This window comes from Magallana gigas, chromosome 3, assembly GCF_963853765.1.
Source record: "Magallana gigas chromosome 3, xbMagGiga1.1, whole genome shotgun sequence".
Lineage (NCBI taxonomy): Eukaryota > Metazoa > Mollusca > Bivalvia > Ostreida > Ostreidae > Magallana > Magallana gigas.
In genome coordinates, this window is record NC_088855.1 from 14,167,419 (window position 1) to 14,183,135 (window position 15,717).

General features: G+C 32.5%; 2 protein-coding genes across 2 annotated transcripts; one reads left to right on the forward strand and one right to left on the reverse strand.

Annotated features, from left to right (window-relative positions):
• Positions 1 to 2,635: 2,635 nt before the first annotated feature.
• Positions 2,636 to 6,083, forward strand: LOC105326489 (uncharacterized). The gene is made up of 4 exons (XM_066077722.1): positions 2,636 to 2,764; positions 2,883 to 3,028; positions 5,189 to 5,369; positions 5,498 to 6,083. The coding sequence occupies exons 1-4, from the start codon at positions 2,636 to 2,638 to the stop codon at positions 6,023 to 6,025; spliced, it is 984 nt and encodes a 327-aa protein (XP_065933794.1). The 3' UTR covers positions 6,026 to 6,083.
• Positions 6,084 to 9,218: 3,135 nt separating this feature from the next.
• On the reverse strand, positions 9,219 to 11,709 carry LOC105328011 (uncharacterized). Its single transcript, XM_011428727.4, has 2 exons — positions 11,402 to 11,709; positions 9,219 to 10,645 (listed from the first exon to the last, which is right to left on the reverse strand). Exon 2 carries the CDS (start codon positions 10,639 to 10,641, stop codon positions 9,664 to 9,666), a length of 978 nt encoding a protein of 325 aa, XP_011427029.4. The 5' UTR covers positions 10,642 to 10,645; positions 11,402 to 11,709; the 3' UTR covers positions 9,219 to 9,663.
• Positions 11,710 to 15,717: the final 4,008 nt, after the last annotated feature.

Below are 15,717 nucleotides of genomic sequence, written 5' to 3' on the forward strand. Positions count from 1 at the left end.
AATTCGAGTTATAACAAAGAACTGAAAGTACTATGAGCAGAATACTTCATATTGTTGTCCTATATGTTGAGAATGCATGTATGATTGACAAAACATGTATTCTACCTTATGTACTTTATTTATTGATTGTTTTTAATAAAGCAAACATGCTTTAGAAACCTATTTCTATATTGTCAGAAAATATGTTCATCGTGTTTGGATATAAAGCGATTCTTAAATAATGCCTTTTTGGTCTATATGAAAAGAGATTGAATATTTACAATATTTAAGCGAATAAATCATGATGTGGGTAAAAATATGATCATATTTGAAACGGATAACCACATACGTTTTGGTTAATTCAAACAAAATAAATGTGAATAATTTAGGTCGAAAATAAAGCAATAAATTCATAATTATGAACATCGAAATGCTTGTACATCTTAAACGATGATTACACAGTAATAACTAGAATTTTAAAATAATCGTAAGTGTAGCCATGTCAATAAGATACTTCAAAGGAGACTTGGTCTTTTATGTATTCAAACAGTCTTTACCGCCTTGTTTTGTTTTGAGAGATAACGGGTAATCAGAAAAAAACCCCACACAAACCCACACAAAAGCTTCAGGTTCATGTGGGCAAGATCTCTGGTAATCATCATCAATCACTTCGCTTGATTGACTTCAGAAGAATTATTTTATGATTTTTTAGCGTCCGATATCTTATTGAAAGTGCATCGTATCATTAGACCAAATAATAATTGGCATTATACAGTCTATAATACAGAGGTAGCATTTCCTTGCCTAAAATGTAAAATGTATGATGTAATAAAATGATGTCTTCAGGAACATGAAAAGAACATGGCAGTACGTTTATGCTGTATTTATGCACTCTCTAAATTCTATTCACTCAATTCAACTAATAAGTAAATAAGTAATATGCACCTCTCTGATATATGAAGAATTGATCAGCAAAACAACAATTTCCTATCTTGAAAACTGTAGCAGGAGTTACCCGTACAATTAATCCGTACCCTATATGCAACATTATGTAAAAAAAAAGAAGCTCAAAATCTGGTATTCTTTTCAACTTTACTATTAACAAGAGTAATTGTTGTTTTGTTTTTTTTTTTTAGAAAATTTAAAAACTGTCGTGATTATTTTGTTTTATATATTATAAATTGCTTATACATTTATAACTCCTTTCAGCATTCAACTTCTTTATTTCATTATTAACAAATCAATGATTCGTTATAAAATATAAACAAGCATAGAAAGATAACTCCATTTATTGTCACACCTTTCGTCTCTCATGCACTCTTGCAAAAGGCTTTCACAATATCTTAACGTTGATATGCAGCTTCATTCTTTCTCTTTTCTAAATTTAGATGCCAATTTAATGATTTCTTTTTCTAAATATGTAGTCAGTTTCTATTTTGTGTCAGTAGATCAAGAAAATATTTCTTTTAAATGATATACACTTACACTATATAACTATATTGTCCAGAGTTTGCAGTAAGAAATCCTAACCTGGGGTTATAAATTTACAGTTTTGATAGAAAGCTTTATATTCTATCTAAATATTCAATCAGTTTCAGAAAAGGTAAATAAAAAAAGTTGGTATATTTTAACATTACATGACCATTTTGGTCCCGCTCTAGAGTCAGAACCTCTACCCCAACGGACATAAATTTTAAATAGCTAGTAAGAGTAAAGAAGAATAATTTTAAGCATTATCTGTATTTTCTAGTTGGCTGTTTTGGCCACTTCCTAGATCCCCATACATGTACCATGAGAGACATGAATTAACAATTTGGTAGAGGTATTTATTAAATTATTGTTTTTCAATAATAATTATGCAATCAGTTTCTATTCAGTATTAGCAGAAGAAAGGGGGACGATTTTTTAACATTAAACGCATTAACACTAAATGACCATTTTGGCCCGCCTTATAAAGTCATGACCCTTACCAAGTGGGGAAACAATTTTGTAGAGGGTGTCCATGTCTAAATTTAATATTTAAGTTTTCCTTACAGATGCGTGGGAGAAGAAAAGAAGATTGTTCAACATTATATACATTTACTCCACATGACCATTTTAATACTGCCCTAGAGTCAAACCCTTACACCCTGTGATACGAAATAAACACGTATAGTAGAAGGTTTCTGGTTTACATTATTATTATGAGTTCGATTTTTACAGATTTGTGGGAAAAGAGAAGAATTTGTTTTTTAAATGGTTAAATTTGACCATTTTTGCCTTGTCCCTGAGCCCCTATTGGGCATTAGCAACGAAAGTTACAATTGATGTTCTCCTTACCCCCAAAATGCATCATACTACATGTAAATTTAAATTTAATTAGCTGCAGTTTTTAAGAAAAAGTTACAAACGTTCAATTGTTAACACACGACGCACGATTACGGACAAAAACAAATTACAATAGGTCGTCTGACTCGTGTTTCATCAAATTCCACTTGTCCTTAATAAATGGAAGTATTGTTTGGCAATAAATTTTGAGAAAAAGGGGGATACATTCAGGAAGGAGTTTTGGTTAGCTGGAACCAAACAAAGAACATTCACTATATCTACCATAAACGGATCAACGCCTGGTAGCTGTAGAGGACGTGTCTTTGGATTCATTTTTTTTTTTATCAAGATGCGTTTGCTTCAACTTATAGCACTTGTTTCGATCAGTTTTGAATACATCCAGTCGTGCTGCTTCCCGAGTGTGTTCGAGGTGACGAAAAACAACACGATCATTGCCGAGGAGAATTCAACTAATCAGGTAAAAATGTACCACGATAACGCATGTACAAAAGCACGTATATCGGTAATTTGTCGGTTATGCAATTATAGTTGCAGTTTCACTAGAAAAATTAAGATGTTGTACGAAATATTTTCAGGAAAAGATTTACTTTAGCGCAGAAATAGGGAAGGCTGCTGAAGTCAGAACAAATGAATGGGGACAGACTGAGCGCAAAATTTACGATAGAGCCACCAAAAAGCGTTACATCATCACAGACGAAAACGTGTGTGACGTCACAGATCTGTACGAGTCGATCCAAAAGAGTTGTATGCCACCATCTGCAGTTTTTATTGGCTCAACGGTGCTTGACAATAACAATTTGACGGTCAACAATTACTACGTCAACATAAGCCACGGAAATTCGTTTATTGATATCAACCTAATGACCATCTATAAAGGAAGGGGTCTGCTTTGTAGTGAAAAGTGTTAATAAATTTCAAAATGTCACACTGACAAGTACATAAACCACACGTTTGAAATCACGGACATGTCTGTGTTTCAACCTCCCAAACAATGCAACGGGGCAAACAATGAAAGTATTCTCCTAACAACATCATTGTTGATTATATTACTTATTCATATTTAATAATAGATAAAGAGAACTTACACGTTATCTTATTTTTAAGATATTTCTATGGTACTTTATGTATAGCAAATTGTTTAAAATTAGAGAATACATTTATTTATTTACCGCATATGTCTTTATTTAGTTTGCTATCGATAAAAAATTATGCAATCATTTTTTGGTACAAAAAATTAACTTTAATAAATACTATTTTTACTCTTGATATACCGGCAAACTGTTAAAATATTTTTGATGTTTATTGACAAGCATTGAGCCGACGTTGATTAAAAGCGAAATTGGTAAATCAGGCATGCACATTTGACTTTATATAAATGCAGTAAATATTTTCCACTATGTTGTCAAAGTGCAATGCATTTACAGACCCGTTAAGCGTATCTTGCAGGATATATACAGTTTAATTTTAGACCCAATATTTCAATAAGCGTGTCTTTCCCGCGATGGCTAATCAACTGGGATCCGTGAACGATTTTTGGATGGTCTCAAGATCTAATATCTGAGTTTAGCCCGTCAGTCGGTGGCTCTCTATCAGTTCCGCCATAAGTCCGTGCTGTGCTGGGATATCCACCAACCACCCAATGCTTAGCCGACCGCTGTCCACCATGATGGACCTTGCAAATCCTTCCAACGCCGACTTAAGCGGCACCTAGCGGTTTGATTGACGCCATCTGGATTTTGATTGAGGTTAAAATTTTAGTAGATTTTAGATATTTACATTTGCTGATACTGTGAAATCATTTAAATTAGTGGTGGCCAATTTTTGTGGACTGTGGGTTTTTTGTTTATTCGTGGGGATGTAATTTCGTAGATGTGTCAGTTTTAAAATTCAGTAAGAAAACTAACCATCTCCAAAACTGTTTTCATCGAGGACGTAAATTCGTGAGGGAGAGCTATCAACGAATACCGCGAAAATTGAGTTGCCTAATGAATTATTTCTGGGAAATGTCAATAGGTACCAGAGAAATTTAATCAATATAATAACAATAAAACTTCTACAGTGTTAATTTATTGATTTGAAAGTTTTATTTATTTTGATTTTTGAATGTGCACAGGAAAAAACTTGCTATCTGTTTTAAACGCAGATGGAACAAAAAGAAAAAAAGCACAATAATCAACTCATACAAGTTCACCTTTCTAGAAAATTTAGCATGCACACACAAGATCGTTTCTGTATAATGTTTCCAGTTTATAACCTCTTTTAGTGCATTAAAAAAGACATCGCTGAAATGAATTGTTAGATGGGTTTTATTTTTCAATTTCCCAACACTGTGTTTTAACATTTCTTTCATTTTCTGTCGAATTTCTGGATGTGCGTTGAATTTCTTTCATTCTGAATATAGCTTGAACCTCGGAATATGGAGTTGATAGAAGCTTATTACCGTGATATGTAATAAACAGTTTTAAAAGTCATTACTTTTTATGCAAACTATATAATCATTGAAATACTTATTGAACGATGAAGGGCACGTTCATTTCAACTATTTTATTATTAACCATGAGTAAAGCCATGACATTGACCGAGTACTTTATTGATATTCTTCACCTTAGCATCATATATAATATCAAATTTTGTGATATTTCTCATATTTATCTAATTAAAATTAGAAACAAGTGAAAAGAGTTACGACAGATAGTTGATAACCGACTGTTCATCCTGTTTCATCTAAGCTCCAATTGTTCTCATGAAAGAAATTATTGTTGTCTCGCGATAGAGCTTAGTAAAAATAAGGGAGAGTTTCAGGAAAGAGTATTGCTTAGCAGGAAAGTAAGTATGCACACGATACTCCATTGCTTACTATATCTATCCCAAACAGAAAGTGACGATCTCCTGTTTGTTGCAGAAGAGTTGTCCAAACATTACGTATCAACATGCATTTACTGCAGTTTATGGCACTTATTTTGATAAGTATTTCCTATACCAAGTCATGCTGTTTCCCGAGTGAGGTCGAGGTAACGGCTATGGGATACGGGTTAATTGCACAAGGGAAGACGAATTATCAGGTATATTATTAAAAGTAAAATTACGTACACATGTTATGTAATGCATAATAATATGTAGCGGTGGATTGATTTCTTAATTGGTTTCTTAATTTAATCAAATAAAAAAAGAAAAATTAATGTATTTATAGAAGGAGATCCAGTTATATTATGACGCGGATGAGGAGAAGATTGCCATTGTCAGCACGAACAGAATCGGGCAGAAGCTGCGCATAATTTCCGATTATTCTGCCAAAAAGCGTTACGTCATCACCAACGAAAATGTGTGCAACGTCACAGATCTGAATATGCCGTTTCAAGAGATTTGTGTGCCGACAAAGGCCGTTTTCGTAGGGTCAGCGGTGCTCGGCAATAGCTATGACAACATGACGGTCGATAATTATTACGTCAACATGACTCAGGGAAACTTGTCTTTCGATGTAAACCTCATGGCCACTCCTATGAAGGGCGATGATTGCACTGTGGAAGGAATGGTCTCGATCGGAAAGGACAAAAACGGATACCAGATATTTGAAACAAGAGTGTACATGAACTACTCGTTTAAAATCACGGACAACTCAGTGTTTCTACCCCCCAAACAATGCAACCAACCAGACACCATGGGCATCCTTTTGTTTGATGTTCTAGAAGAAATCCGAAGTGGGATTTTGATTTTTTAGAACTGCTTAGAGTTTACAACAGCTTTGCTTATTATAATACGTGTTTTATAAAGGCTATGCATGTATATATATATATATATATATATATATATATATATATATATATATATATATATATATATATATATATATATATATATATATATATAGAAAATTTGAAAAATAAAGGACAACACAGAGTAAAACGTTAGCGTTTTCATTCAATCTTCAGACGTTTTTTTTCTTCAAAAAAACGTCTGAAGATTGAATGAAAGCGCTAACGTTTTACTCTGTGTTGTCTTTCGTTTTTCAAATTTTCTATATATAAAACCGGACACTGCGATATTTTTTGGATTTAACTATATATATATATATATATATATATATATATATATATATATATATATATATATATATATGTATGTATGTATGTATGTATGTATATATAGAGGATATCTATATTGTGTGATTTTATATTTGCTTTATCCAACGAGTTGAAATGGTGTATATATTCGCGAGGCTTGCCGAGCGAATATAACCATTTCAACGAGTTGGATAAAGCAAATATAAAATCACACAATCATAGATGTTCTATTTATCTCATACAATTTGATTTATATTATGAAGCTTTTGAGACAGTCCCTTATGTGACCCGAATTGTTTTTTTTTTTTCAAAGATTAAAAACGATGATGCAACGTTGTGTTATGCGGCTATTGTGACCTTGCGCAATACAATTTAGTACGTCATTCCTGAGATAAATCTAACCGTTTAAATGTAAAGTTTCACTGAAATAAACCTTAAAATAATTTTTTAGCTCTAAATAATTTTTCTTGGAGCTTATTCACTTGATTAAATGGAAATTCCGAAGAGAAGACTTGAATAATCAAGTTTGTTGACATAACGTTACACGAAGTTGCGAATGCTCGTTAGTTTGAATTGACTCGAACGAGGAACAGTTGTTGATGTTCTATAAAACAGACACTAGCCTTATGATTCGAAATTAAAGTGAATAAAGATGCTTACTGGTGGTGGAATAAACTTCTTATGAAACATTATTTCGGTAAGTTCTTGTATATAAACACAACCAGAGCGCTCTGTTTTCGTCGCGTCGTCAGGATGGACTCCTTGATAGTTAACGTAGTTTGCAGTTTTATAAAAATCACAAAGCAAATTGAAAGTTGGAAGGGGGCTAAACTCATCAAAAATCTGTGGTTACGGTTGTGTATAACTTTCAAAATTGTGGTTACGGTTATGTATAAGCCCCCCCCCCCCCCCCCCCATTTCCGACGCCTATGCGACGCAGTTATGTGTTTTCCTTCATATTTGTAATTTAAATCTTTGACAAAATCCCTTTTATATCAATTTTTGTAGTAAATATAGTTATGTTGAAAGTACTAGATCTTTGTAAAAACATATAGGTCACTGAAGCGTTGAAGCGAGGGGCTGTGTCAAAAATAGTTCGGACCGGAAGTATTTGATATAGCATCACCCGTTTGATATTGCAAAGGTTTATCACACGGGTAATATACACCACACGTATGAGATAAATGTATGTATGTATGTATATATATATATATATATATATATATATATATATATATATATATATATATATATATATATATATATATATATATATATCGTTTACATGCATATCACTATACTTTAATAAAGCATATGTACTCTTATTGACAGTTTTTGCTGTAGCATAGTTTGTTTCAAGTATTTATTTATCGGTCTTTAGTTTTTGCACCGGTTAGTTACCTGTTTAAAAATAAAATAATCAACATCGGATTCCTTTCTTTTTTCCTTCTTTGAATAAAATCGGGCTTACCTCTGTTTTTGTATTTTACATCAACTGAGGAAAACAAAAAAAGTTAGCACTGACAAATTAGCACCGACAAGGAAAAATTTAAACCTTTTAATAACCCGAACTTTTAAACTAATAAACAGATTAACGCGGTGATATTAGGGTTTTCATGTTTATGACATACTTGTTTTAAATCAAAAATTGAAAAATTATTATTTTAATTATATTTGTGACCAATCCACACAGCATTTGGTTAATGCCAAATTTTCGAATATTGTAGATTTCGACAAAAGTTTTATTTTCTACATTTTTATTCCGTGCTAAAATATTGCACAATACGTACACATTGGAGATAAGATATTTTTAGCCCTTTAAATAAAGAAGGATCTATTATAAGCAATTTACCTTAGATTTATATGTATTTATATTTTGTATCATAAAATTCTATATGATAATATTATGTCATAACTAAGCAAAGTAAAGATAAAGGAACAATATGTTTTCATATCCATTGAATTCCAAATATCAGTGTTTGAGATACCGAAGTTTTACTGTATATTACATGATGTGCTAACAGGATCAGCATACAGTTAGAATAGAAAGCATGATTCCTGATAATCATATCAAGGTTTAATGGTAATTCCGGGATAACAAGGAATTGAATTACACGACCTGCCAATTCCATATCCGACATAATACTTGTATCCTGAAAAGGTTATTTTATGTAACACTACAGACAACATCTGTTGAAACATTTGATTTAACTTCCTACTTTTTAGTAAGGACCCAACGACTCACCTCGAAATGAGCATAAAAATGAAAAAAGACATCAGTCATCTCAAAGAAAGGCGTAAGAACATAAACTTTACAGTAATTGAACCAACACCATTGTTTATTCTTTTACTCCATCGTAAGATTTCTCAGGATAAAATTTCAATTTTGCTTTATCATTCATAAACATACACAACAAGTACAATTGTCAAGTTGAAGAACGCAACTAAGAATAAAAGACCACGAAGATTTTGCATTAATATTTCTAAATTAAAAAAACCAGTCATATTTAGGGTCATATTTAGGTTCTTGTCCGGATGAAAATGGATTACAATTCAAATTTAAAATGTAAGATTTTTGCCTTACATCTCACTTTAATCGAACGTCTTTGAAATGTATGTGTATCTTTGTTAAATGTTGTGAAAAGTGACAAAATCGGTAACCTGGGATAACGTGTAAAAGTTCATATAATTTGAAGAAATGCAGGCTTTTGGAGAATTTAGATCAATATCTGATGTGAAATTAGAGTCAATTGGTTTATTCTTACACATTTATTTCGTAACTATACTTGAATATATTCATCGATTTTTTATGTAATAATTCATGGCAAGTACACATACATGTAACCCATTTTGTCTGCCAATTTCAGTATGTGACAAAACATTTTGTAAGCTGTATACATCTTTTTGTTTGCTCGTTGTATAGAGTACGTGTTATGTAATACAAAAGCCACATACTGAAAAACTGACACTAAACATTTCTGTACCATGACAACTTGATAATGGCTCATGGATGAACCAGTCAACTGATCTTTATTCAGGGCATTCATGCATTGCCGAATGTCTGACGACGAAAGTTCATCAAAAATTTGGATTACGATCGAAAAATATTCTTCATCTAACTCAGCCTCAGAAATGAGGATGTCTTCATCAGTAAAAACCGTAAGCCTGGGATTACAAAGGACATCAACCATATAGGGTCTGATGGAGGAACTTTGTAGCAGCAACGATACACCCTTCTCGTACAGTTCATACAGTTGCGCAAATAATGACTGTTGTGCTTCGCCATGGATATTGTTTAAAAACATGTTATTTTGTGGTATAAAAAAGTTTGGACAGGCGCATCGTAGACCCATTTGAGAAGGAGTTTGAAGCAAAGCCAAAAATTTGCAAGGAGATTTTGAGGGCACCAATGGAGTGCGTTTTGTTGAATTGCCCAGAAAATAACTGTTTTTATGTGGTAGGAACACAAAAGTTTATCTTCATCCTTTAATCCTTTATTAATTATTTCCTTTAGGACAATTTTCAGCAAACCATAGGTTAGAAATTGTAAATGATTCATTGAGTACACAAGTTTGTATTCAGCTTGTGAGAAAGAAATTCTCCATTCATTGTCTGTAAAGTTGCCTTGTTTGTTTCCTATAGCTACAAAGTGACATCCATTTTCGACGATGTCGTTGACAACATCGGATGGGGGCCATGAGTTACATCTGTCTATCCATGAAAAAGCAGATGGAGGCCAAAAGTCGCTAGCAAAACAGATTGCATTATCGAATTTAACGTTCAAAATTGTTCCACTGCAACATGGTCCATGGATTGTAGAACCAAATAAATATGATGAAAGCATGATCTCTCTGTATTTTGAACTGGATATGTAGAGCCCCCTTTTCATCCTTATACAAACAGACAGCGCTTCAGGGCTAGCACGTTCAACTGGCAACCGAAGTAAAGTGTAACCTGGTCGACTTTCTGAGTTGTCACAAAGAATAAGGCCGTCTTCGTAGATGTCGTACAACTGGGACTGAAAAAGATCCCAGATCACTCGTTGGTTAGTTTGCCAAATCATCTGGTCTACATCTGATGCGCAATGTTTGTATCGGAATCCCTCTCGTACACTTCCACTCATCATGATTTTAAGTTGTTCAATCTTTACTACCTTATTCCACACCAGCTCCAAAATTTCTATTCTATCTCTTAGGTATTTCACAAGTTGTGGTGTCCCGATCTCTTCACACATCGCCTCGTATACTGACCTAGACATATTCTCAACAGCCATCTTACTGAAATTGTATATGTTTCAACCAATTTCAACGAGATTAAAAGAAATATGCAGGAAAACTATATCACAATAACGAATTAAAAGAGGCTTTAAGAAATGTATATTAGTCATGACATAGTGATGTCAATATCAAAATCCTCAACATGAAAATTTGAAACTGGTTTAATAATGAAGATATCTTGATATATAGTACCCCCAAACTAGACGCTAAAGGGAAGTAACTTCTTGTTGTAGTAAAACCCTATCTATACTTAAGAGAGTCATTTATGAATTGAAAATATGTATTGCAAATTCAATGTCAATTCTCAATGGCCTGCATATTTGTTATTTAAAGAAACTAGATGGGATCTAAATAACTATTCATCGCCAGTGGTGAGAAAATAAGATAAAAATGGAATAACAAAACAAATGCAACCGTAACAAAATAAAATGTATCAAAAGTTAATTAAGTTATCATGGTTTTTAAAAACTTTTATCGCAGACTTTTATCAGTCGGTCAAGAAAGGAAAAAAATTATTGAGGGTAGGCTATTTTATTTTAACTGATATAATAAGTTAACTGTGCAGTATTTTATTTTGTGTTTTTTGGAGTTACTTGGTCATAATATCATAATGAAGAAAATTTTTAAGTGGATGGCTTGCTTCATTTATTATCAATTTTATCAAAATATTATTAAAAACACAAAAAATTAATAATAATTTTAAAATATGCCAATAACTATGCATGTTCTTAATCTCCAAATGAAATTCTGACTTACCTCTGTTGTGGTATATTTCCATTCACAAAGTAAAACAAAACCAAGTGTCAATCAAAACACGCTGTTCATAATGATGCTGTTGTAAGTCGCAGACGCATTTTTGAACTAAAAAAAAGCTTCAAAATAATAGTGTTCAAGAGAATTGATGCAATTAAATAAAATTTACTTGTTAATTGACCAACGTTTGAATTGATTGAAATGCGTATGATAAATAACGTGTGAAATGAAAATGCTTTTGTTTTTAAATTTATACTTTTGATCTTTACTCTTCCTGGAAAATATCTTTTACCAATCAACTAGACAGGTATTTGAGAACAAGGAAAATCATAGAATGATGTCAGACCTCAGGTGTCACATGCTGTAGTTATTTCCACAGTATGGTAAATTCGCCATGCATCGGACATCCTTTAGCTTTCACTGTCATTTTCATAAAGCCGAAATCGTCCGAGTGCAAAGTTAACTATCTATTTCAGGTGGTATGTGACACGAACAATAAGGTCAATGTTAATTTTAAAAATAGCTATAACTTCTTTTTCAAAATTGTTACCTAACTATCAATCTGCATAAGGTTAGAGGGTTCACTATGAATTTGCTAGTCACGAGTTGAAATCCCATTGTGGATTTTAAACTGTTTACCTTTCCAAAGATTTTTAAAACGTATATTTTGGTTAAATGTTGCAAAATTTGAAAATTCTAAAACGATAAAAATATTTGAATTATACTGTACCTTATTCCACATTAATATCGACAGATAACCCATACAGCCTTAAGACCCCTCAAACAACATTTTGAAAAAGTGAACTTGAAATTTGTTGAATTCCGAACATTGAATAATTACCAAAAAAACAAACAAACAACTTCAAGATTATGGTGCATTGAAGATCAGACATTCTCAGATCTATTACAAGCAATTTAGACCTATGATGGGCGAATGTTTATTAGCAAACATTAAATGAAAATTTGTATAACAGTTACAATTATTCACAGGAGGGAGAACGAGAAGTGCAGAGACCTACAGGTATCTGAAAACTTTGTAGTCTCCAATCTTTCAAGAAACACCTCTTTGACATACCAGAAACTGATCTTTTAAAACCAGCGTACAATTATAACTCTCAGACGGAAGAGGTGTAGAATTTGGGGTAAGGTTCAGAATTTGCCTGGAACTGTAAATATACAATGTTATCGTATTTCAAGTTCAGACCAAGATTTATTTCAGGAGAAAGGTTAACTTTTGCTTTCATTTGTCAAGATATATTGGAAGTGTATTTGCTGGCAATTTCCAGATTTCTATGCTAAATAAATATCGCCTTAACACAGGAGTGAATCTTTATGAGGGACAATATCGTTTTAATGTTCATAAAATATTTAATTTTTTATGAAGATTTATTCACAACATTTGGGCATAAATTTATTCAGAAAAACAATGCTTATATGATTGGGAAATTTTGCATTGTTTATAAACATGCATGAGATAAAATAATTGATTTACAGCGGTTATCAATTTTGATATACAATCGGAGTAATCTTCAAGGAACGCAATGCCTGCTACAATAACTTCATGCAACTCATTTTAACTGTAAAAATGACAGTTGACACATCCTCTAAAACAGCTATTATATAGTTAATATAGTGTGCATTTAATTTGTTTTTAAATAACAAACTAATTTTTCCAAAGATTGATTCATATTTTGCTTATTAAATTTAGTATTTGCAGGAAGAGTATCATTTAATGAATATATTGAATACGGAATGGGACTTGAGGAGTAGCATCAGGAAGGCTCCAATTCTACAGCCTTATCCACAGGGACAGTCTTATATCCCAGTCTGATTGTTATGGTGCGTTGTGCATTTATCGAAATTCCAGTTTGTAACTTGTTACATTGAAGAATGAATAGATCTAACTGCACACGATTGCTGTATGTGTTACATCTAACATTGTGTATCAAAAAATACAATTATGGGAATGCATGTCCAATGTACATGCATGATTGAGGAACTACAAATAATTCTTGTTTTAATACTGTTAAGTGTATCAGCAGGATATGCATACATTTCAAAAGGGAGGTTACATTTGGAAATGAAGCAATGTTAAACGGGAAAATTTCGGAATAACAAGGAATCGTTTGAGAAGCGACGCATTTTCCAAGCACAATTGAATATTTGTATCCTTAAAAGGTAAGCCTGTGTAACACGTCAATCTATTTCTGTTGTATCAACTGATATAACTTCTTGTTATTTTTGCAGGAATTTGAACCCAAAAACTGATCTGGAAATGATTATTTCAATGAAACGGAAGTCAATCGTCTTAAAGACAGGTGCAGAGGTGTCAGAGAATAGAAACTACAGCCCGGTTGATGCAGGTATACAATGTACTTTGTGTCTTAGTTTTAACTAGTATATTTGTTGTCCAAAGATGTCCATTCATTTCTTACAACTAGCCAAAGGTACATGAATACCCGAGTGGGCTGTTACATCCACACGGAGTTGTACACATGAATGATGCATTCTCAACCATGAAAAAATTAGAATGTAAGACATCGCATAGTCCTCTATAAAAGGACGTCCTAGTGTGTCGATCTATTATTTTTTTTTTGGCTCACTAAAAATTAGATATTGACAGGTTGTAACTTTGCCTTTTTCATTGAAATAAGCATTCTATTCAATTATATCTATTAGAAATACATTGAATTGGATCAAACACCAGGCAAGATGCCTTGACATGTTCTCCCCCACATGTTCGCCGTTTTCTTTATCTTTGAAGGATTGTTGAGATTAATACACAACCTGAATGCAGTATTTTAGACTAATAACTTTGAAGTTCCATTTTATCTGGAATCTGGCTCTCCTTGAAATATAACAGAATAAGGTATGAAACCACATTAGGTTTGCAGACTTTAAATGCTATCTTTCTCGGAAATTTCAAAACTGAATTGACCCCCAGTTTCATGTCGAAAAATGTAGCTTTAAGCCATTCTGCGCACTTTGCTTTAGGTTAGAGTTTTGGAGTTATGTGGCGGGTTTAATACTAAAGCATGCAGGCACGGACCCAAGAATTTTATTTAAATAACGGGATCTAAAGGGGTACAAGAAAATTCCATAAAAAATATTTTTTATCGTAATTATGAAAAATTTTCTTGTAATAACAAGATATTTTCTCGTAATTTTGAGAAAACAACTTGTCATGGGATCTTAAGGGATCCATGTAAATTTCCTGTAAGGGTTCGTTTTCAATAATTGATTATAAATCCACAAGGTGGTCCGACCCCTATCCCCGAACTCCCTCTAGATTTTGATGACCCGACCCAAGATATTTACAGATGTAACTCCTTAGATTAGATTTTATGCAGAGCGGGAGATAACTGCACAGTGTCTGTAGACACATACACCATTTTGCCTAGAACTATTTCATCTAGAGAAATTCTTTCTGTTTGATTTCGAAAGCAGAATAAATTTTGATTTTTCATAAATACAGAAATTAAGAAAGAAATTGTCATGCATGGGTATTTAGAACATTTCTATATATTCGGAACGGTTCTAAAAACCTTGCTTTTTTACTTCTAGAAGAGTATTGATTATTGTTTGTTATCGAATGCAGAATTTTTTTTTTATTAATTTTATAAAGAAACATAAAAAAGTGTGTTTAAGATATTTATATTTATCTGTTGGGAACTGCTCTGAATTAAACTGAATTGAATCGAATGAACGTTGCTTATGTCAACTGTTTGATGTTACAACAGAAGTTTTATTAGCTGTCTCCGTAGATGTGATTAAATCATCTTTAAGCAAAAAATATAAGTATCCTTATCGTGAATCATTCGTTGCTGATTGGGTGAAAAAAGAAATATGTCAATTTACAACGTTCATATAAAAAACTCTTTTTGCATCAGGTTCAATTTAACCGAAAGTGAAGCAACTACATGTACATGTATCCTAATGACAAGAGCTGTATTTCACAGAAGCTTGGTGTGTGCACATAGAAGTGCGAACATTTTCCAATTTTTAAATGTACTAATTACGTTCACTTTTAGCCCATTATTGGAAACAGTCTTCACTTCTTACGCACAATTAATCCTGCGCTATAATATATTAAAGTATCTTAATATAAATATAAAAATATAATTAATATAAAAAGATATTTTTATCGTCATTATGAAATATTTTTTTGTGATAACGATATATTTTCTCGTAATTTTGAGAAAACAACTCGTCACGGGATCTAAAGGGATCCATGTAAATTTCCTGTAAGGGTTCGGTTTCAATAATTGATTATTTATCCACAAGGTGGACCGACCCCTATCCCCGTACTTTTTCTAGAT